Source organism: Acanthochromis polyacanthus, chromosome 2 (genome assembly GCF_021347895.1).
Source record: "Acanthochromis polyacanthus isolate Apoly-LR-REF ecotype Palm Island chromosome 2, KAUST_Apoly_ChrSc, whole genome shotgun sequence".
NCBI classification, from domain to species: domain Eukaryota; kingdom Metazoa; phylum Chordata; class Actinopteri; family Pomacentridae; genus Acanthochromis; species Acanthochromis polyacanthus.
This window is the reverse complement of record NC_067114.1, coordinates 14,832,971-14,856,025: the sequence shown is the minus strand read 5'-3', so window position 1 is coordinate 14,856,025 and position 23,055 is coordinate 14,832,971. Positions and strand designations below refer to the sequence as shown.

General features: G+C 39.9%; 1 protein-coding gene and 1 long non-coding RNA gene across 2 annotated transcripts in view; one reads left to right on the top strand and one right to left on the bottom strand.

Moving 5' to 3' along the window:
• Nucleotides 1–791: 791 nt before the first annotated feature.
• On the bottom strand, nucleotides 792–22,220 carry LOC110959086 (uncharacterized). The gene is made up of 2 exons (XR_007938187.1): nucleotides 22,102–22,220; nucleotides 792–20,019 (listed from the first exon to the last, which is right to left on the bottom strand). It is a non-coding gene; the product is annotated as an uncharacterized LOC110959086 (long non-coding RNA).
• spon1a (spondin 1a) overlaps nucleotides 22,115–23,055 on the top strand; it is a 74,838-nt gene continuing 73,897 nt past the window's right edge. The window contains exon 1 of the mRNA XM_022205835.2: nucleotides 22,115–22,724. Within this exon, the coding sequence (XP_022061527.1) occupies nucleotides 22,493–22,724 (232 nt within the window). The 5' untranslated portion in view covers nucleotides 22,115–22,492. The remainder of the gene's footprint in view (nucleotides 22,725–23,055) is intronic.

The window sequence follows — 23,055 nt, the reverse complement described above, 5'->3', positions numbered from 1 at the left end:
CTCTTCAAAAGGTGTCATTCAAGGACATTGAAACAATATGAGGTGTGCCAATGTTCTATTAAAAATAAATTACATTCAGCATGTTAAACATCAAGAATACACAATTCATTTCGATAAGAATCACTGAAAGTCAAAACTGCTCAAACAGAGGCTGCATGTTTAGAATACAAAAAGGGACTAGAGCACACAGTTTAATTCACAGCTTTTTATTGCGCAGACCAATATTTTACACTGTCATGTCTTCATCAGGGTCTAAATAGAATAGTTGAACAGAGAAATCCATTTTTAAACTCTGGAAATTAGCTGTGAAGCATTTATTTTAAGTTGCATTTTCCTTGAAGATGCATGGAGAACCCCATTTCCACAGAGGATGAATGTATTGTTATTTCTTAGAAGCTGCTTCTCAGCTGCAATTGATGGAAACCCTTTTAGTAAAAGAAACAGGCATAGACATAGTATTCACATGTACATTGCTATTTGCATATTATTACCATTTCCATACTCTGAAGTGTTGGTGCCTGCAGATAAAAAGACCTTAAATGTATGTATATACATGTATAAAAATTTATTTTAAGAACACCATTCAATTTAGCCACAGGTATTATTTTACTCAGCCTTTCTAAAAAAGTTTTAAATCAATTTAGTTTATTTAAAAGTGTGCTCCTGTAAATAACACATAAGCAATATGTTTCTATTAGATGGGCTCTGAGGATGAAGCTTTGATGTTGAAGTAGAATTTGGGGTCAGTCAGTGGCTGGTGGAGCAAGAGAACTCAAGCACAGACACATAACTGGCTGCCAAAAGACCTTTATTAAATCAAATAGCTAAACCAATACATAAACTAAGCACTAAACTACAGCAAGCAGAACAAAACCAAACTACTATAAACCAAAACTAAGAGTACAGAAACAGAAGTCTACTAAACTGGATTAACTAAACAGAGCTAAGAAGAGGTACTTACACTACGGGGGAACTGACAACCAAGAGGGGGAAACAGGCTGGGGAAAACCCAAGAACAGACAGGAGAGCAACAGAGTCCAAGAGGGGGGAAGAGTAGAAGAGTCCATGTAACAGTCCAGAGGTGGCAGGTTTGGTGAGGAAACGGCTTCTACGATCCAACAGAGACTGAGTGACTGAGCGGGGTTTAACTAGTGAGGAGAGCTTGTGTACAGGTGAGCTGAGTTTACTGATTACTGCAGCTGACAGTCTTTGGGGTAATCAGCAGGCAGGGTGCAGGTAGAGCAGGAGGGCGAGTGGTAGGGAGAGAGAGAGACAGGAGGGAGAGGTGACAGACAGGGAACCAAAAAGGCAGGACCAAACCGAAACAGATCAGGAAACCAGAAAGGAGGAAAAAGAGGAAGAAAGGGGGAAGAAGGGCAGGGGCCAGAGCAAGATCCTAACAGTGGCAGTCCATAAAGGGTTGCCAGGGACTGCTGATACTACAGGTCCTCATGCCATCTGTGATCCAACATGTTTGGTGTGTCATATTTTGCTGCATATTCACAAAAGAAACAGCTAGTTTGTCTGCACTTCTACCTCAGGCCTCCAACTGCTGCTAATTATCTTCACACTTGGCTAGGAGCATAAAGAAAAGAGAACAGGGCTCAGAATACTTTATTTAAGAACACTATGATCAATTCCAATTGTTTTGGATAGAAAATTACTTAAATTAAGTAAAGACTTTCTGCTTGACAAGCATGAACACTAGTCTGCCATTTACAATGTAATAATCAACTCTCTCGAAGGCAGGATTTAAATCCAAAGGAATAGCAACAATGACAATTGATAATAGGTAACAGTCAATCTCAGTGTCTCTGTATGGCTGTTTCAGTGCTCTAGGTAATTTGATGGAACAGTTTGGAACATTTCTAAAAGGTTGTTGTTCAAGAAATCCAAAAGTTACTTGATAATGAGCTTCCCTAGAGGTTTACCAAGAAAAAATAAAGATAAGAGATGAGCCTGTAATTACAAAGGTCAACAATGTCCAGGCTGGGTTTCATAACTACAGATTTTAACATAGCAGTTTGAAATGCCTCGGGGTAAATGTCTACAGCAACGGTTGATTATTTTTCTTGCTTCCTGGGAGAGACGGACACACTGAGCTGTTACCACAGGGACACATTATTTCTTCATGACTACCTCATCATTAGTTACCATTTTTGCATCCCTTCAAGTAAATTACACCAGCATCCAAACCAACTGACAAAAATCTATTGAGTCTTAATTGGGGGTGCATTATTAATATTAGTTCATGAACAACACAAGGCAAAAAATTTGCAAAATCTGCATCTTATCATATTCAGAACAATTACATTGCACTCACATCCATATGTCCCACTATTATTTTAAATTAAAGGTCTACACTCCTTAAAAACTGTAGAGATTAGAACAATATTTGCAGAAAAGTTGCTCCATGTTTCTGTGGCTTTTTAAAACCGCACACATTGACACATAACCATTCACACATTCAACACAATATAGCTCAGACTTTGGAGGTCAACTGTAGCTAATGTAATTTGACCAGGGAATGTTATTATCGCTGTGCATGCAAAAGGAGTTGTTTACATTGCATCTATAGCATAACCACCAATACTGCATTGCACTGCACCCTCTTTGGTTCCCAGGAATACATAAGAAAAATGTTTAGGTACACACAATTCTTCACATAAGCTCAGATTGAAAAGGATTACAGGATGAATATTTCACCACCTACAGGCTGAGCTTGTTCTCCACAGGTAACCCCTGCAAGACTTTGAAAAATACTCATGTTTTCTTCATCTTAAATCATACCTTAATGGTAAACGTATGTGCTCTCTGAACGTAGTGATCTATCTATCGTACTGCCAGCCCTCAGATCAAAAATTTTGCGAGCTTGTTTGTGTTTTTTTTTATATAATTTGTGATTGCATATAAAATATTGTTATAGACTGTGAGGGACAGCTTCTTGATACTTTCTTAAATTCTCATTCTTGTGCCATTATTATGAATACGATTTGAAGAGCATAATGTCATGCCAGCTATGCCAGCAAAAATATTTACTTAGAAGTTACTATGCAGTCATATAATTGAGAAAACGAACAAACAACAATGAAAAATGCATAACTTGTGAGTGAAATTTCTCCCCTTCTTCTGCCTCGTCAGCATCATTTGGCGATTTTTTTCCGGCACAATTTTAAATATTCACTGAACAAGTGGAGTTTGACAAAGATTTGTTTCGTTTTTCCTTTAATTAGTTGAAATTAAATCGTGACAGTCAGCTATTTGAAACTGTAATAGAAAATTGGGAACCCTTTGTGCATACAAGTGATTTGAAGAATGAAGCCAGAATGACACTGAAATTGCCATTGTCCTGTCTAAAATGAGCCAATGCCGTCTTCACACAATCGTGCAAAGCCATTAAAAGCAGCACGACTCTTTCATTAAAATTCAAACTTTCATGTCTTCTGTTTACTGTTACTGCTCTAGGAGGTCTGTTTCAGTCTTGTAGCTACAGCACATTAACTTTTCAAATGTGTTTCCATTTTGTGTTTCTGTAGTTCAGACACAAAAGGGGTAGTGCAAGTATTTGTCAAACGTTCATGGGCATACTGTGTCTCCCCGTTGCCTTTTGTTCAAAATACATAGCACCAGCGCTAATCTTTATTCAAGAATTAATCTGCTCAATCAAATAAAGAGCATAAAGCACTATCTAAAGTGCAGAGAGTGAGTAGGAGTCAATGTTGCTAACAGCTGACGTCAAAAGACCATGTTCAAAGAGATTCTGGCATGTTTCTAAGCAACACACAAATGCACAAACACACATAACCAGGAGTGGGAGAATTTTTTTTCTCCCCGTAGTGTACTTCAGCCTTCTGATCCCTGAAAGTCCTCCATTTTCCTGTTTCCAGTTACAAAACATCTCTAATGCTCCCCACAGAGCCCTACGCCTCCAGTCTCAGGGGGATCACTCAGCTCTACACACTTTCAGTTCAGAATCTAGTGCTTTCCAAACTCCCCTCTCTTCCACTTATTTTTTATTGTAATTCAAAACATTAAGTTTAATTGCCTCTGGAGTATATAAAGGATCAAGTGGTGTTCACTGGAGCGCACACTGAGATAATGATAATGAAAATGAATCCTAAAAAAAAAGCAGGTTCTGAATGATGCATGATCAGTAACAGATGTGTGATCAGTAACACGGGACGAATGTAATTCACCGGGTAACATCACGCTGACATTCTCCACTTACATCACTTTACTCCGCTCTCCACTGCTCCTCCTGTTGATCTTCCACAGCCCGGTGTCAGACGGCCCTCTGCAGGTCCCTATCTCCGCCCAGCAGAGTGCTTCACATTATCTCCTCCTTGCTGAAGTCAAAGTCAAGTTAAGATCACAAACTCTTCATTAGTATTCAGGTGTAGGAAAGCACTCTGGGGCTGAGTGGGCCTCAACTTTGGCCACAGCCCGGCTCAAACAAAGAGCTATTGAGAACCGTGAAGCAACAAGCATCCCAATTCATCATTCACATCAGTGCCAGTTTGCAATATTTCAGAATCTCTGCAAACCTTGATAATCTCAACATATTCTACAGAGCCACAGCTTGACAGAAAACCGCATACTGTATGTGCTCCACAGTATGCATTCACCATTTTGCTCTGACGGCCATGACAGCTGTGGGAAATAAAAATATACTTCTTTTTTTTTTTCCAATTCAAAACATCTTAAAGGGTCAGATCAACCAAGTCACAAATATAAATACCTCCTGTCTCACCTTTAGCATTGTGGTCACTTTTAGTTGTTCAGATATTTTACTTGTTCATCATTTGAAAGCATCTCATTCCACACTAAGAGCAGCACAGATGAAATTGCCTTCACTCCAATTGCAGGATTTCTGCCACCACACTGGTGGTGTCCCTCTGTTACTATTTGGTGTGACAGTCGAGAGCTGAAAAATCCTGCACTAGACCAGCGCTGTATTAACACATAAATCTTTGGTGAAGCGACTATAACATCTGCTGCCATCTTCGAAGATTTTTGTCACTACTTTTATTCCCCACATCCCGAACACTCAGATTCTTTTCACAGTCTAAACCACATCTGTACCCAGAGAAGTCATTTCAAACTAATGATGCTTGGAATATGAATTTAGTCTTCAGACTGTCTTTTTTTTGTCTCTCTGTGTTTCTCATTTTCTTTCTTTATCTCTTTTTACTACAATAAGAATTCACTCAGTCTAATCTTTGGGCATGGAGAAATACATAGATGTGGATTTGTTTTCTTTCATCCAGACTTATCCTTGTGAGCAACAAACAGCACATTTCTGCTCTGACAAATTCCAGACATTTAGGGCTGTTAATGTGATAGGATTTAAAAGAAACTGCTTTTTAATGTTGCATATTAGAATGAATAAAACAAGCTGTGCTGCATTTCTCAAGGTGGTGATTAGGTTAGTGCAGGTTTAGCTATCACCCTGTCCTTCTCAAAATGACACTTTGAATAAGGGATAATCTCATTTTACATGTCTCAAGGGGATCTTTGTGATTCTGACTGATAGAAACAAAATGTCCTAGGATACAGTAGGTTATATACACTAATCACCCACAACCTCAATACCACTGACCAGTGGGATATATTAGGCAGTAAGTGAACAGTCAGTTTTTAAAGTTGATGTGTTGGAAGCAAGAAAATGCACAGAATAAGAATCAGACAACTGGGACAGAGCATCTCCAAAAAACAAAAAACAAAAAACAACAATTCTTGTGGTGTGTTCCCTGTATGCAGGTTTAGTACTTAAGAAAAAGTGTTTCAAAGAAGGGCAACCAGGGAACCCGGTCATGGGTGTCCAAGGTTCATTCATGTGCGTGGGGAGCAAAGGCTGCAGGTTACAGAATATCTACTTTAGCAGAAACTGCAGCATTTGAGCTTGCTGTGTGTGGTGCAGTGCCCATGATGATCCCTGTCCCCTACAGAAACCTGCTACATTGGGTATCTGAGCATCAGAACTGGACCATTGAGCAATGCAAGAAATGGGTCTTTTCTAATGAATCATGTTTTCTTTTCATCATGTGGACAACCAGGTGCATTATCTGAGGGAGAGATGTCAGCAGGATGCACCATGGGAAGAGGATACATAGTAAAGGCAATGCCACGCTTTGCAGAATGTTTTGCTGGGAAACCTTGGGGCCTGGCATTCATGTGGATGTTACTTTGACATGTACCACCTGCCTAAGCATTGCTGCAGGATATATACAACCCCTCATGACAACAGCATCCCCTGATGGCATTTGCCTCTTTCAAGATGATAATAAACCCTGGCTATACTGCAAAAGTATTGAGAAATCTGAAAAAGAATTTAAGGGGATGACTTGACCTTCAAATTCCCCAGATCTCAATCTGATCTACATCTGTGGGATGTGTTGGAAAAACAAGTCCGGAACCATGCAGGCCCCCACATCGCACCTTCTAGGACTTAAAGGATCTGCCACTATGTTGCCTAATGCCATTGTACACCTTTAGACATCTTGTGGAGGCTCAATGGATAACGGTTGTTTTGGTGGCACGATTGGATGTACTCATTACTAGGAGAGTGGATAATGCTATAGTGTATCTGTAAGAGGCTGCTCAGTGGCGTAGTGGTTAGCACTTTCGCCTTGCAGCAAGAAGATCCCTGGTTCGAATCCCGGGGTGGGCCTGGGATCTTTCTGCATGGAGTTTGCATGTTCTCCCTGAGCATGCGTGGGTTTTCTCCGGGTACTCCGGCTTCCTCCCACAGTCCAAAAACATGCTGAGGTTAATTGAGTACTCTAAATTGCCCGTAGGTGTGAATGTGAGTGTGAGTGTTCGTCTGTGTATGTAGCCCTGCGACAGACTGGCGACCTGTCCTGGGTGTCCCCTGCCTTCGCCCGAGTCAGCTGGGATAGGCTCCAGCTCCCCCCGCGACCCTAATGAGGATAAAGCGGTGTATAGAGGATGGATGGATGTATCTGTAAGTGTACGCCTTGCTGTACTTGATCAAATTCCCTAATCTGGTTTACCAACCCATCATCAATGTGTTTTTGAAATAAGGGTAAAGCAAAATGCTGCAAGGCTGTCAAAATACTGCTCGGAGCATCTACTCAGGGGCTTACACTCCGACTGCAATTTGGTATCAGACCGACACACATGCACCATGGGCTTCTTTTGTCCATAGTCTATTGAAACAGACCTCCCAACATGCCAGGCAGAAATGAGTAATGCCTCAAGCAGAGATTATACCGGGAGAGAGCGAAGGAGAAGAATGGTTTCATGTGAAGGTATTGGGATTTGGGGGAGTGGATGGTGTGATGGAGAGAAAGAGTGAGATAATGCCCTGCTGTTGTGATGATCTCAGAGACTAAGAGCTGCTATCCCCACGGATAATAGAACTTACATGTTAGAGAGAAATACATCTGTTTATTGCCTGGAGGTTGGTGTGAAAGCCTGCCTGTTTGTGTGTGCATGTGTGTGTGGGTAGTGCCAGTTGATGGATGGGTGTGTGCTCATCGTAGAGTGGAAAGCGCTTACAGCGCTGTAGGTTTTATGTCTATGACAATTTATATTGGAAATTGACTAGTGTGGGTGCTCTATGAAGGGAAAAAATGTTTGATTGTGAAATGTATTTAATGCCTACTATATAAGGATAGAAGAAAGGAAGATGAAACATAGAGGATGACACATTTATCTACGGTTTGGCCAGCAATAAAAAGGGAAAAAAATAACATCTTAGGTGGAAATACAAGAAAGGATTTGCATTCATATTTCAGCCCAGTATGTACAAATTGTTCATAACGTGCATTGCTTGTAATAATTTTCAAAAGCAAATGTTTTAGATTGATTTGAAATGTTTCGTTTCAACAGCCACAGACTGTTCAGGACAGACTGGTTTACAGATGGAAGCAAAAACAAACAAAGTGGAGTTTGATCAGATTCCTTAAGTGGTTAATTCTGGCAACGCAAGTCCCATGCTTGGTAAACTCAGCTTTTATTCTGGATGGAGGCAAGATGGTGGGGTGGCTAAAGTGGTGGCTCAACACCAATTTCAGCATCAGAAGTTGCTAGTTCAAGTGAATGCAGCAATCCCTGTAAATCTTTGGGCCTTGAGCTTAGTTTTAGGTTCAAAGACAGATCACATCATATAAAGGCATGATGCAACTTTTCTAAAGCAATGAAAGTAGATCACGTGCTTTAAAGGCATTAGAGGAGATTTAATTTCCTACGACTTTGAACGAAGCATGCGCATGCGCACATACAACCTCTCCCTCGACCCCCTCTAACCTCCCCCCTCTTAACATTTACGAAGAAACGCCCCCCCTCCAGAAACTTGCGTAGCACTCGTGAAGTTGTCTTTTACGGCTGGATCCCCCTGGATCTTTATCTGCCATTATGTAAAAAAAGATGAGCAAAACAAGTCGCCAGCTAACTACGAAGCTATACCAAAGCAACACATACAGAAAACACGTAAGTCCAAGGCGTACGTAATCTACGTAACTAAGCCTGAGCCGGAAGATTTTTGATTGACAGGAAAGGGAGCAAACCAAACGCCTCGGTCCGAGCGCATTGATTGGCTGATGTTTTTCAGGTCCTGCCATGTCCACAGTTATTTATTTGTATTTTTTATTCTTTTAGAGACCATACATACAAGTCCACTAAAGGTCAGTATATTCATTTTATGTGAATCAGACAAATTAAACAAAAAAAACATCCTCCATAATGCCTTTAACTCACTTGATAGGGCAATTCAGTCTTGTCATTTAGTGTCATTCAGCTAATCAATTAAACTTGAATGAATTCTTTCCACCTGCTTTTGTTCCCTCTCAGCTTTTTTTTCTTGACGACTCTGTGTGGTTAATGTAATGGCATGGCCTTGTGCATGTGATCAATGAAAGTTTTCACACTTCAGAGGCAACTGTCTTGGAAGAAACATTCTGATTTCAAAAGCACTCCATTTTAACATGTGCAGTTCTTTGACCTTTTGGCCTCTTTTCTGCTCCCTGTGGTCTGTAAAGCTCTCTATTCAATGAGAGTGAGTTTTTATATCAGCTAAAAGTAAATGTGATAGTACATGCCACATTTTTATGAAGATGCATAGTGTTACCATGGATATGCTTTGTTTTGTTTTTGTTTTTTTGGCAGTTTGCCTTTATTTTGAAAGCACAGTAGTGTAAATAAATGCAAGAATAAGAAGTGCAGCCTGGCTAGTCAGCAGTTCAACCTGCTACGGGACCTTTCAACCCAGCTAGGCTGCCCCATAACCACTTAGCCAGGATATGTCTGTATGCAGTACAAACTATCAGAAACCTTCCATGAAGTTTATTTAGACATTTTTTAAATTTTTTTGCTATACTGATTTAATCCATCTCAAACCATTTTTCTTCTAACATAACATAAATCAATTTGTCACTTGTACACGTATGCACATCTTGATGCAAACGATAATGAAAAAGTGTCTGGACAAGTTGTAATTTTAAAACACTGTAGAACTCCATTATTAAAATGAATGGATGGATGCAATTGGCCAGTTAAACAACTGCAAAAATGGCAAAGATAATAGAAGCAACCTTGGAGAAATGCTAAATGAATTAAACATTATAGTTTTAAGTAATCATAACAAGGCTTGTGTTAGTCACATTAGCAAGCTAATGACTGGACTTACTGCAAATTATACATTCTGACTGGGAGGCGTGACCTGGAGACGCAAAATACTGTGCATACATTGAGTTTTAGTTTAACAGAATATTGTGTCATTTAAGTGACCAAAATCTTCACCAACACAAAGAAAATGATCCTGTGCCCTTTGTTATGAGGCACATAATAAAATAAATGCAGATAGTGTCTTAGTAAGGTGTCGGGACTTCACATGCCACCAGGACAGTTTTAATACTTTTTGATCACTCAGAACAATTTTGTATTGATTTGCAGTGACCCTTCCCTTTACGGTGAGAAGTGGACAAAAATCATGCTGGCAAAACATCCACCATAGCACAACAGAGCCATCAGATCCCCCAACTGAAGGTGCCAATCATTCAGTCTTTTTCAATTATATTAACATACTACATTATTTAGTAAGCTACATTTTTAAAATTGTTAGCACAAAAAATGTGAGTCTGTTCATCAGATAACCAAAAATCTACCATCCTCCTGCAGTTGAGCATAGACCTAGACCCAGAAAAACCTGCAGCAAACTTGACCGCATAATTTTGAGTAAAGTCAATAAAAACAGCCAACACTCAGCAGCAAGAATTGCTCCAGAGATTGACAAGACTTACAAGACACAACTCAGTTCACAGACCATTTGAAATAGGATCAGGTATGAGAACACCAGCAGAGACATACAGTAGAGAGCATTCATAAGCTTAAAGAATAAGATTAATAACTAAAGTTAATAAGAAGCAAGATAACCACTTTTGGAGACGTGTGCTATTTTTGAATAAGTCCATATTCTGCCTTTGAACTTTGTGTAGATAAATCCAAGGGAGGAATTCCAGCCAGGCTGTAACCTTGCCAGCAAGTTGATTTCTCGCGATATTTGTGAGTTCACAAATCTCTCAAGAAACCATCTTGCTCCGCTCCCGCATTCACTGTTCGTGCAGAGCCAAGTTGGCACGGGCCAATCACGCAGCAGTATTCGTGTGTGGGGCGGGATATCCGGGTGTGAAGACGACACCAAGTGCCAGTAGATCAAAACAAACATGGCAACGGAGGACAACGATCGTGTAGATGCTGCTATTAAGTCAGTTTTAGCTGAATCTCCTATCGCTTCTTTGAAGGAAGAACAACGAGAGGCGCTTTGCGCATTTCTGGATGGTAAAGATGTTTGTGCTTTTTTACCTATGGGTTTTGGTAAGAGTTTAATCTATCAATTGGCTCCGCTCGTTGTGAAGATCCCGCGATTGGCTAAAAACAAACCTGTCAGAGGTGGGACATACTGTTGCATTGTCCAATACGTGCCTCTTTCCTCCGAACGGATTTACATGGAGCGGTCCCAGATTGATATTGTGGAGTACTATCACGTACTACACAATTATTAATCTGGCTATTGCCAGGTTAGCCAGGCTGTACTCCGTGTACTAAAACCGTGGAGGTAGGAACGTCTGTGGCTGTTTTTCCTACAGTGGTGTTAGTGGTATTTATGTAGATGCATTGGATGCAGACGTAAAGAAATCAGCCAAAAAAACATAATCACGTCTTGAGAGTGGATGTTTTAGCAAGGTAGTGATACCAAGCATTCCAGCTGCCAGCTGAAATAATATTTTGCCCTAGAAGAAAATCTCAAAAACCTCATCACTTGTCACAGTTTCACTGTTGGTTTCAGAATTCTCTGTATTGCATAATATTGTTGTGTGTAAATTGTGAAAGGTAATGTCATTATTTGAAAAAAAGCACTTTTGAAATGAAAGCTAAGCTACAAATAATTGTTCCATAATTGTAAAGGAGCTTTTACCATTAAACAGCTTCCTTCCTCTTTTCAGTTTAATTAGTATCTGTGCCATTAGTAACAATTCAGTTAATAAGATTATATTGCCAGTGGAAACAATAAAAGAACTGTTTAAAATTAGATTTGGTTTTGGGTCAACATTTTTGTTTAATAGAGATTTGTTAAATGGTGTGAGGGAAATGTTTGAAATTCAGTTTTATCTGCATTCACTTTCATTTGATTTCCTCTGAATTATCTCCATTTTCTTGAACAGACAAAAATGAAACAACTTTTATTCCATGCCGTTGCATCGTAATAGAGGTTCTGTATGCAGCATTCAAACCAGATAACATTCAAATCTTGTATATTTCACCTTTATCTTTGTCATGTCTTTTTTCTATTGTGCATTGTGTATTCTGCATTCTGCTTAGGTCGGTTCATAGGTAGGTTAGAGTTACCCTTTCTTTTTTTCCATCACAGCTGAAGATAAAATACATTATTGTCTTTTGGGACAGGCACCTACACTTTACTTTCAATGTATAGTGTACTATTTGCACAATTTAAAATGTACTGCAAACAGTGTGTATTTTATTCTTATGTTTTCTTCTTTTTTCAAATCTGGAGTGTAAAACTGAAAAACTGGGCCCATCTTGCCAAGCATTACGTGGTTTGTGTAGTAGAATCAAAACCCTTTTGTGCCCTTTTAAATTAGTTGCTGTTCTAATATGGTTTTGAGTGGTAACAGAGTGTAAAGTGTTTAGATGAGAGATATGGACCTGTAGTGCTTCCGGGCATGACATTTGAGAGGAGAGAACACGAGCGTCTTCAGCTAGCGCGTGTGGTTTCCTAGCCAAAGGTCAGGCGCAAGTGGAGGGCTGAGATTGAGAAAAGGTCAAGCTTCTTTGAAAACGCTGGTAACAAAATACTAAGTATCATAAACAAGTACAACATACTGGGTCCCTGAACTAGTGATAGCACTAACTGGACCATTTGTATTAAACACGAAAGATAATGACTTGAGATGACACACTATCAGGCTACTGTAGAATACGCCAAAGATTTTGAAGGATGTGGCAGAGAGACTCTACTGCCCGGGCCAGCGATGGAGAATGTCACAGCACTTATGGCACAGACAGCATAGATGTTAATGTGACATTCAAACCAGACCACAAAGTTGGATGTCTTGGCTTTCAACTTTATATGGACACTGTGTCTCACAGCCCTCTAAGGGCTCCACATTAAATGACTATATTGCCTCACATGGCTGGCACTTACATATCAGAGATTCATATTCAGTTTTACATGTAGCACTTTCATTACTATCTTTAACCCTAACCCTAGGGACACTTTTGAGAAATATTGACTGAATTAATTTATTTAATTATCTAGTTAGATGCAAATGCTATTGCAAAATGCTCAGAGATAACCTGGCAAATGGTGAGTGGTGGACTGCTGGTACACAAGTAGGAGAACTAATGAGGGAAATTAGGATGATGAGAATGGAAGCTGAAAAGATCGGGTGATCAGTTTGAGGTGGTGGGTCTAAAACAATATGAAAGTTAACACATTGATAAAAGACAGTCAGAAATCAAAGAATGACTGGACGGCAAACTGTCACAACTGAAGTTGGACAACTGCATGGAATCCACTACAGCCCAATCAAAAAGGAGCAGCACTTCATTCTTACGAGATGTGTTGCACCTTCTGGTTTGCGTCTTTGTGAAGAGGTATTCATGCTGCAGAAGGATAATGAACACAAACACACATCAACGCTTTCTAAGAACTACTTAAAGACCCAGAAGAGCTGAGTATAATGGAATTTCCTTCATTGTCATCCAATCTTGACCCAACTGAACATTCATGAGGACACTTGTAGAATGATTCAAGATTCAAGACCTTTATTCATCACAAACACATGAGAAAGCCAATCATTCCTGACATAACAAGAAGCTTACTGAACATTGTCAGACCAGGTTGGATTATCAGGGTTTTTTAGAAATCTGTAGAATCTATATAATATATGAAGATACATTAAACTATATGTAGGGTTTTTTTTTCTTCAGAGATTTATGCTTTTGCTCTCTGTGGGGGTCAAGGCCTCTTTGTTGTTCATGTTAATGAAGGCAGTTGTTAAGATGGACCTGATGATTGCGGCAGATGATAATATGGACAGTGGTGATCCAATGTGACATTACTGGTATTTCCACATATCTTGAGATTCACTTTGTCTATGGTGTGCTATTTTGGTGCCAAATGCAGAGTACCTACTAGGCTGCTACACAACAACCACACACAACTCTGCATCCATAACATTAGTCACTTATCACTTGGTATTCAGCGTCTCATGCCAGAGACTTACCATGGTTCATTAACAGAGTGTGTCATGACCTCCCTTCTGTTTTTTTTCCATTTTTATTCAGTGTTTCAGAAGTTATTTTTTTGACATCCATTATAGTACAAACACAGCTGCGATAGGTGACTAATTGCAGTGTGAAAGGATGTAGAACTAAGACTGAAAAAGCATGACATTGATGGAAATGTCATAACGGGCTTTTAATAACTATTTTTTTTTAAATAATCTTTTTCTTTTGCAGGGTACTAATGAAATGTTTTTTTAAAAGAATGTTGGGACCTCCAGCTACTACTGTGCCACTCGGCAAGTTTATCAGTCAATTTGTATGTGTTTATAATCAGTGCAGCAGTAATGTTCTAATTAAAAAATCTCTCATTGTATATGACATGCTACTTGACAAAGACCATCTGGGTTCATACATGAATGAAATCTGTCATGGTTCCCAGTTTCTCCTGTAGATATTATGCTGTTTTAAGATGCTCTTAGCCACCTACAAGCAGTTTTGAAATTATTTTTTATTTTATTATTGACATTTAAGCTAATGATCCATGCAAGGACGTACTTGTTGATAAAAATCATTTCTAATTATTTCTAAGAGCTTCCTTGGTTATGAGGCTTTTGGGATACACTTCTCAAACTTAAGAAGGCTTGTATGATGGATTTCACAATTATCTTACACTTAAGACACGTCTGGGATACGGGGCCCTAGTTTTTAAATCTGCCATTGTTAAATGTGGGTTCTTGTCTATGTATTGATTCCTTCTAATCTTGTTTTATTTTGTTTTTCTCTGCAAGTGCAGTGAGATGGCTCATAATATTTGTTTGCATCAGGCGTGTGTTTGGGTCTGAGAGCCCAAACTAGCTGCTCTAATTTAAGTGTGTTGATTTGAGAGCGTTTTTTTTTTTTTGCTTGACATCTGGAGAAAAATACTAACTAAGGAACTGACTTCAGTTTATGTATATATACCTATCATGCCTGCTTTTGAGGCATTACAAGATAGTCTAGACTGTTTGAATTTTTCATTTTTTTTAATCTTCCTGTGCAAATTTTATAGATTGTTGTCCAAACACATTCATGCAACAGCCTGAAGGAGCCAGTCTTCATTAGCTCAACACTATATTTTGCCTCTGCTAAACTAGTGGCAAACTTTGGCCAAGGCGGTCTTGTTTCTGAGACAGAATCCTAATAGTTTCTGACAGGGTGCGTGATTTCCTCAAAGCCATTTAGATATGGCCCGGGTCTCCTTAGAGCTAAAGACAGGATTCAATAAGTAATGCCTCAGCAGGCCTCAGCACCTGGTGGTCCCCGTCACCCTCTGGCTGACTGTAATCATTTGTGATAGCCCCCGTACGCTTGCTGGCCTCCCAGCAGCACATGTTTCACTCAGGCTTTTAGACGGGCATCAAAATGCATTACCACCGAAGAAGTAGATGGGAGGCTGAATGCGTGAAGCCAGGGTGGAAATAAAGACATTAACTCTATGTGCTGACCAAGGTTGCTGAACTGTGCTGAGTAACATTACAGCTTGTTGTCGGTATACATCAAGGGCCATTAATGGCAGTCAATGTTATGTATAAGTTTCAGCCTGTCAATCTGAAATATGTGTCCAAAATGTATGAACTACACACTGCTACCATTCGAGGATTCCAACTTAGTGACAGAAGGCAGACACATTTTCTACCTCCTCCTCTGTCAATATCCTCTAACTATTTAACTTTTTTCCTTCAAATTAAGTGGAAACAACATGGCAAATCATCTCAGGTTTTTCTGCACGTACTGCTATTGCATGGTAAATATGGCCTTAATGACTCGGCAGCGGGGGCTCGGTTGCTTAATGAGCAGGCTCTCCTGCTTCACCACGATCAAATAAGAGCCTAATTTGATTTTCCCTCTTGACCTCTATTCCTCTCAGAAAACAACAAAGCACAGGGGAGTTTTAAAAGGCATTTGCAGCAGTAAGGAAATTCAGAGGTGTGTAGAAAAAGAGAGGATAATGATGAGATTTTGCCCATAATATTATAAGCTACACCATACTCTTACGAACTCTGAGATACAGTATATAATGCATATACTGCATATAGCTTAGTATTAGCATCTGCATGTGTACAAAGGTTTAAAATGCAAAATAAACAGAGTAAAACATATGCTGAAAGGAATGCTATAATTTTTGGGAAATGTGCTCACTTGCAAATTAGCTAAGAGAAATAATGTTGGCTATCACGAGCAGCTGGTTAGGCCAGGAAACATTAGTTTTAAACAGGAACTACATGTTCACTTGTTAGAACCCTTAGTCCCAGTGTATTTGAAAAATTCAACAGAAAATATTTAGGAGCAACCACTGCATGTAGAGTGGCCTTGTGAATACGTGTGAGAAGAAGGGTGATGGAATACAGGGGAAACTGACTGGTATTCAGTGAAGCCTGTAGTCGAAGTTAACCAACCATGAAATGCTACTGTCGGACTCTCTCTGTCTGCAATGCAAAGAAAGAACCTGGTGGAGCTTTGACATTTATTAGAAGCATGTTTGTAATACATTTGTGTGAGTTGCTGTAGGGGTGTCTGTATTGGAACTGGGCTGGTCACTCTAATAATCTAATGTGTAACCAACATAAAATAGAGAACTGTCAATTTTACATTTTGGCTTTTATATAGATATAACAAACAAAATCTAAAATGGTAATTTATACATTTAAGAGGTGCATAAAACAGTGGTAGCAATTTTCTCATCCAACCCAACATGAGTGAATAGGCACATTTTCCACAATAGTGAAATTTTACATGACACGTTACATGAGCTTTACATTGTGAATAGGTAACAAAAATTGGTGTGTGAAAAATATAATTATAATTAACTGAGACAAAATGGTAACTTTTACAGCTGGAAATACACTTTAAGAGACTAGTGTGTAGGTTTATTTCAGTGTTTGTGTTAGAAATCTGCCCTATGATTAAATCTTTCAGATGTGGCAGCATAACAGACCACCATTTCATTACCATAGCGGAAAATACAGTCGGTGTTTAGACCAATGGTAACCACCTCATGTGCTGATAGCAACACACTATCAAACCACATCTATTCTGACCAACAGAAAAAGAATGATGTTTTAAATGCAAGGCTTAAATAACATCAATCTACCTGGTAATGATATTTTGTACTGTAGAAAACTGTTTGGTTGTCTTGCCTTTGGTCCATCTGTTTCTTGATACATATTTTAATTTATAACCAGCTAAACTGTCATTCTTTACAAGCGACAACCTCAGGCGCTGATTAAAGAAGTCAACCCAAGTGTGCCAAAAACAGTTCCTCAAATGGCCACTAGAGGCTGGCTCTAAATATAGTCAGTCCCAATAGACCTCAGGTTAAATTGGTCAAAATTACAAAAGATATAAACACGTTTACAGCCTGGTACAAAAAATCGTTTTGGTCCCTATAGCTAATTTCTCACTTTAGGACAACTGTTCTGAAGGTGTTTTATTTTTATATATACCCTACCAGTCAATAGTTTGAACATATGTTCTCATTTAATGGTTTTTCTTTATTTTCATGATTATATACATTGTACATTCTTACTGAAGACATCCAAACTATGAATGAACACATATGGAATTATGTAGTAAACAAACAGTGTGAAATAAATCAAAACATGTTTTATATTTTAGATTCTTCAAAATAGCCATCCTTTGCTTTGATTACTGCGTCGCACACTCTTAGCATTCTCTCAGTAAGCTTTATGACATACTCACCTGAAATGGTTTTCCCTTCATAGGTGTGCCTTGTCAAGGTTAATTTGTGGAATTTCTTTCCTTCTTAATGGGGTTGGGACCATCAGTTGTGTTGTGCAGAAGTCAGGTTGGTACACAGTTGACAGCTCTATCTGACAGCTGTTAGAATCCATATTATGGCAAGAACCAGTCAGCTAAGTAAAGAGAAATGATAGTCCATCATTACTTTAAGAACTGAAGGCTGGTCAGTCTGCAAAATTGCAAAAACTTTGAACACATCCCCAAATGTAGTCGCAAAAACCATCAAGCGCTAACTGGTTAACATGAGCACTGTCCCAGAATAGGAAGACCAAGAGTCACCTCTGCTGCTGAGGATAAGTTCATCCAAGTCACCAGCCTCAGAAATGGCAAGTTAACAGCACCTCAGAGTAGAGCCCAGATAAATGCCATACAGAGTTCTAGTAGCAGACACATCTCTACATCAACTGTTCAGAGGAGACTGTGCGAACCAGGCCTTCTTGGTCAAATAGCTGCAAAGAAACAATTATTAACAAAAATCAACAAGAGATTTGTTTGGGCCAAGAAGCACAAGGAATGATTGAAATTGAGATCTTTGGTTCCACCCCCCATGTCTTTGTGCAACGCAGAAAAAATGAACGGATGGTCTCTACATGTATGCTTCGCACTGTGAAGCATGGAAGAGGAGGTGTGATGGTGTGGGGGTGCTTTGCTGGTGACACTGCTGGCATTTTTTTTCAAAACTGAAGGCACACTGAACCAGCATGGCTACCACAGCATCCTGCGGCGAGAGTCCATCCCATCCGGTTTGCGTTTAGTTGGACCTTCATTCATTTTTCAGCAGGACAATGACCCCAAACACCCTATTTGACCAAGAAGGAGAGTGATGGAGTGCTGCGTCAGATGACCTGGCCTCCACAGTCACCTGACCTAAACCCCATCGAGATGGTTTGGGATGAAATGGACCGTAGAGTGAAGGCAAAAGGGTTGACAAGTGCTCAACATCTCTGGGAACTCCTTCAAGACTACAGGAAAACCATTTCAGATGACTACCACATGAAGCTCATCGAGAGAATAAAAGTGTGCAAAGCAAAAATCAAAGCAAAAGGTGGTTATTTTGAATTATCTAAAATATAAAACATGTTTTGACTGATTTCATTTTTTTTGTTTACTACATAATTCCATATGTGCTCATTCATAGTTTTGATGCATTCAGTGACAATCTACAATGTAAATAGTCCTGAAAATAAAGAAAAACCATTAAATGAGAAGATGTCTTCAAACTTTTGACTGGTAGAGTATATATACCTTCAAACCTCTGTTTATATTATACGAATTCATAAAATTGTACTTAAAGGTGTGGCCGCATTGAGTGAATATCATCATAAGACAGTCCATAACCAAGAGACATTTGCATGGCACGCCTCAGCTCCACTCCCACTTAAATGCTGTGATTTGTTCTCTTGATATACACAATGAAATGCATTCTGCTGGTCATAGATAGAGCTGTTCTATATACATTTATGTAAAAAAGCCCTCTCTTTTTGGCAACTAAATCAAACTTAAACATTTTGCATATTGTAGTTCCTTTAGTATCCTCCAGTAGAGCAGAAATCTGTTTCAATATTAAAGGTTTAATAAGTTTGTCAAGAAAAGGTCAACTTACATTGAAGGCTATTTCAACATTGCTGTATTTTGCATTCATGGTTGCACACACACACACACACACACACACACACACACACACACACACACACACACACACACACACACACACACACACACACACACACACACACACACACACACACACACACACACACATACCTGTTAGCCACAAAGTACATTCACAGTCTCCTGCTGTTGTGCCTCTTGGGTTGCTTCCTCTGAGAAATGCCCCGCTCAAGGGCAACTCAAGAATAGTTGTTAAGGTAATGACAGCTCATGACTCATTCAACCTCACCAGGCAGATTGTATTCGCTGGTTTGGGAATTAAAGCAGAATTAAAGAAAAGAAACATGGACACATTGCCATCTCTTTCGAGAGATAAAACTGAACTGTAGAGAAAGACGAGCTTTGTATATAGATTTCCATATTCAGCATCTCCAGACTCTTTTCTACGTCTTTCACAGAATTCATCAACTTAAATAAAATGCAGCAACCACCAAAATAAAGCTGTGGTGCTGTTTACATTTATATTTTTATGCCCTTTGCAAAGATGCAGTAGCATATGGACAAATCGAAACTGTAAGGATCTTGCACATCTAGCTCTAAACTATATTATATTTTGTAAAAGGGAAAGAATAACCTGCTCTGAAGGTGATGAAGAGATTTAGCTCAGCAGGGTAGTGAGACAAAATGCTTTCATGACACCTGCTGGTGTAGCGTTCGGCTCTCCTCTCCTTCCCCATCATCCATCCATCAACCCAGCGGTAGATGCACAGAGCATAGCCACTCTCCATTTGTCAGTGCCCATCAGAAGTGGTTGCATTCCCATTACATGCCTGCTGACCCCTGTGAAGACAAAAATAAACTCTGGGGGTGTTGCAAGAAAATGTCACAAAGGATAAAATACAGCCTACCTTCTAAGCAACGTTAGGAACCAAAGAAACAAACACTTTACAGTTTATCATCCAGTGTTGTGTTGGTGTCATATAACACATCATGTCTGACTGAAGAACTCGTGGTGAACAGGCAACTGCCAAAGCTGATACGCATTGGAAGAAAAAAAGCAACTCATGAGATAGACAAGGCAGACAAAAAGGCGTGGAAGATAAAGAGAGGGAGGCAGTAAGAGATCAGGAGAGAATATTTTATTTCTTAGGCTGTTATAATGAGACACAGAAGGTCAAAACAAAGCAAACCACAGGAAATAAAAAAATTGATTACTTTCCTGTAACTCCAAACACCCCCTGTGCTTTCATGAGAAGCGTTAATTTCAGTGTTTTAAATATGCAGCAAGTGGTAGAGGTTGGGTGAAGTCCAGCTTTTAAAACCAGCCCTAAATCACCACGTTTCTGAGATAAAAAGAGCTTGATTGGTTTCAGGAGGTGCTGGTTTCCTAATATGTAAATGAAAATACCAGATAAAATATGCATTAATATTATTCAGAAACACTAATGTAGTCTCCATCATTTAATAAATTACATCATATCTGGACACAAAGGCCACACAGAGTCACAATCAGGAGTTGCAGCTGAACTCTACTGACATTCTGATGACTGATTCTGATTAAAAAAAGCCCAAAGTAGCTATTACCAAGCAGTTGGTGTTGAGTAATATATAAAATTAAATGGTATTTTATAATTCCAATGCAGCTTTGGAAGACTACAGGAATGCAATTGAGGATACAATGAGGCACAACAATGCTTTGAGCTACATGCTAATACGATCACAGTGGAAACAGATCATGTGGATGTTTCACAGGTGCAATATTATGCTTGTTAGCATGTTAACATTTGGCACAGCTTAAGCGAGTGAGGGGTCAACAAATCTCCAAAGTCATTCCGATTCATCCTGAGGGGAGGAATGAGTGTGTGTACCAAATTTCATGGCAATCCATCCCATTGTTTTGTCTGATTTCCACTACGCAAACAAGAACACCGTGGTGTCACTGGCGGTTTACCAAAGTCATTAGCATACATTGTCTGGGCACAATGGACATCTGTACCGAATTTCATGGCAATTCCAGTCATTGTCGAGCTCGCTTAAATGCAAAACGTGTCAACCTGTCAGTTGGCTTCATCCTCACAAATATCTGCACAAACTGTCATCCAATCCAGTCAAATGGCTGTTGAATATTTTCAATCAAAATGTTGGACTGACTGAATTATAGTCACTGTCATTTCCATCAGACATGGAGCTGCTATGGTGAGTGTTATTCCATTTCTAGAGTGCTACAGTGCACATATAAACAGTAAATCTGTATGGTTACACTTCAGCCTCTGCCCTTTATGTGCTGCATCCTGCCCAGCCTGTGAGAGACATTTGGTTTTATACCTACATATTCTATTAATTTTCTTATTTGTCTACATTGTAAATGAGCCCAACACACTTCTATGTATTCCAAGTTCAAATGAAGGGTGAAAGAATATTGCTTCTGGCTGGTGAATGTTTTTCTGATGTTACTGAGAAGGGTCAATCTTCTCTGAGAGGTCCTCTGACAAGGATACTGGAAAAAAAAAATCATCTCAGTGTTGTGCTGATAATGACAGTGCAACATTTCATTTCAGTCTCAAGTATTTCACACACACACCAATACTGACATTTTCATCCACTTGTTTTTTTTTCTTCTTCTTTTTTTGGTGCACATAAAAAATAGAGAGCAATCAGGGCCAAGCCAATCATTACTAAACCCTTGTTTGTCACCTTGACAACCGTGTTGCATGCTTTCTTAATGCCTTTGTGTGCTTGTGTGTGCCCATGTCTTCCTTTAGGCAACTGAGTGATGACACACACACACACACACACACACACACACACACACACACACACACACACACACACACACACACACACACACACACACACACACACACACACATTGGATTGAGAGTTCAGTCCAAGTATGCCAAACGTGTTGCTCTGCGCACTCACTGGTGGGATTGGTCGTCTGTGTTCCTGTTCGTTCGTATTCATCACCGACTCGGTTTGTAAATAGCTGTGGCCCTGGAGACAGGTGTACGACGCTCACTCCTCGCTTGGCCATTTCCCCGGACGCCTGCTCTCCTGTTCAGTCCAACCAGCTGCACGCAGTGTGCCGTTCTAGCAGAGGGAGAGAGCGCGCAGCACATCCCAGCCAGTCCTCCTCCTCTCTCTCCCTCATTCACACCAGGATGGATCTGCTCTCCTAGCAGAGCACAAGTCGACTTCAGCAGTTGGCAAGTTGGGTTGTCATTAAAGAGGAGCTGAAACAAACGTTTCTCCTGCCTCCTGACGAGATTTCTCTTACCTCCGCGCATCAACTTGTCCGTCGGAAACCTGCACGATGTCAGCAGCCGGACCACATCCGCGCGTTCTGCTCCTGCTCTGCCTCTTTTCCAGCGCTGCGTGCAATATGTTTGCGTTCACCGAGGAGCCCTCAGAGAGAGTCGGGAAGGCGGACGGGTATTGTAGTCGGATATTACGGGCTCAGAGCAATCGGAAGGACGGCAACAGCGAGTTTCGCCTCCGCGTTGAGGGAGACCCGGAGAGCTACCACCCGGGGAGCACATACAGAGGTTGGTGTTCAGGAGATACGCGCATTAGTTGCCATAGTGTGCGCATTGTCAATAAACAGTGATCCACAGTCAGTAGACTATGCAAACTTGAAGTTAGTTCCCACACAATCTACTTTTGATGCTTTTTAAGTGTCCTGAAAACTATAGGCTACATGGTGACTATAGTGATGATCCTGCATCACAGTACAGATATATTTTAACAAAGAAAGCCTAAGGCTCACCTACTTTGGATCAAATTTGAACACCCATGAGCACGTAGTTGTCCTTCAAATAGCCCCCTGTGATCATTTTCTAAAAAGATGAATCCCTCTGGGAACTCTTGCCTGCTTTT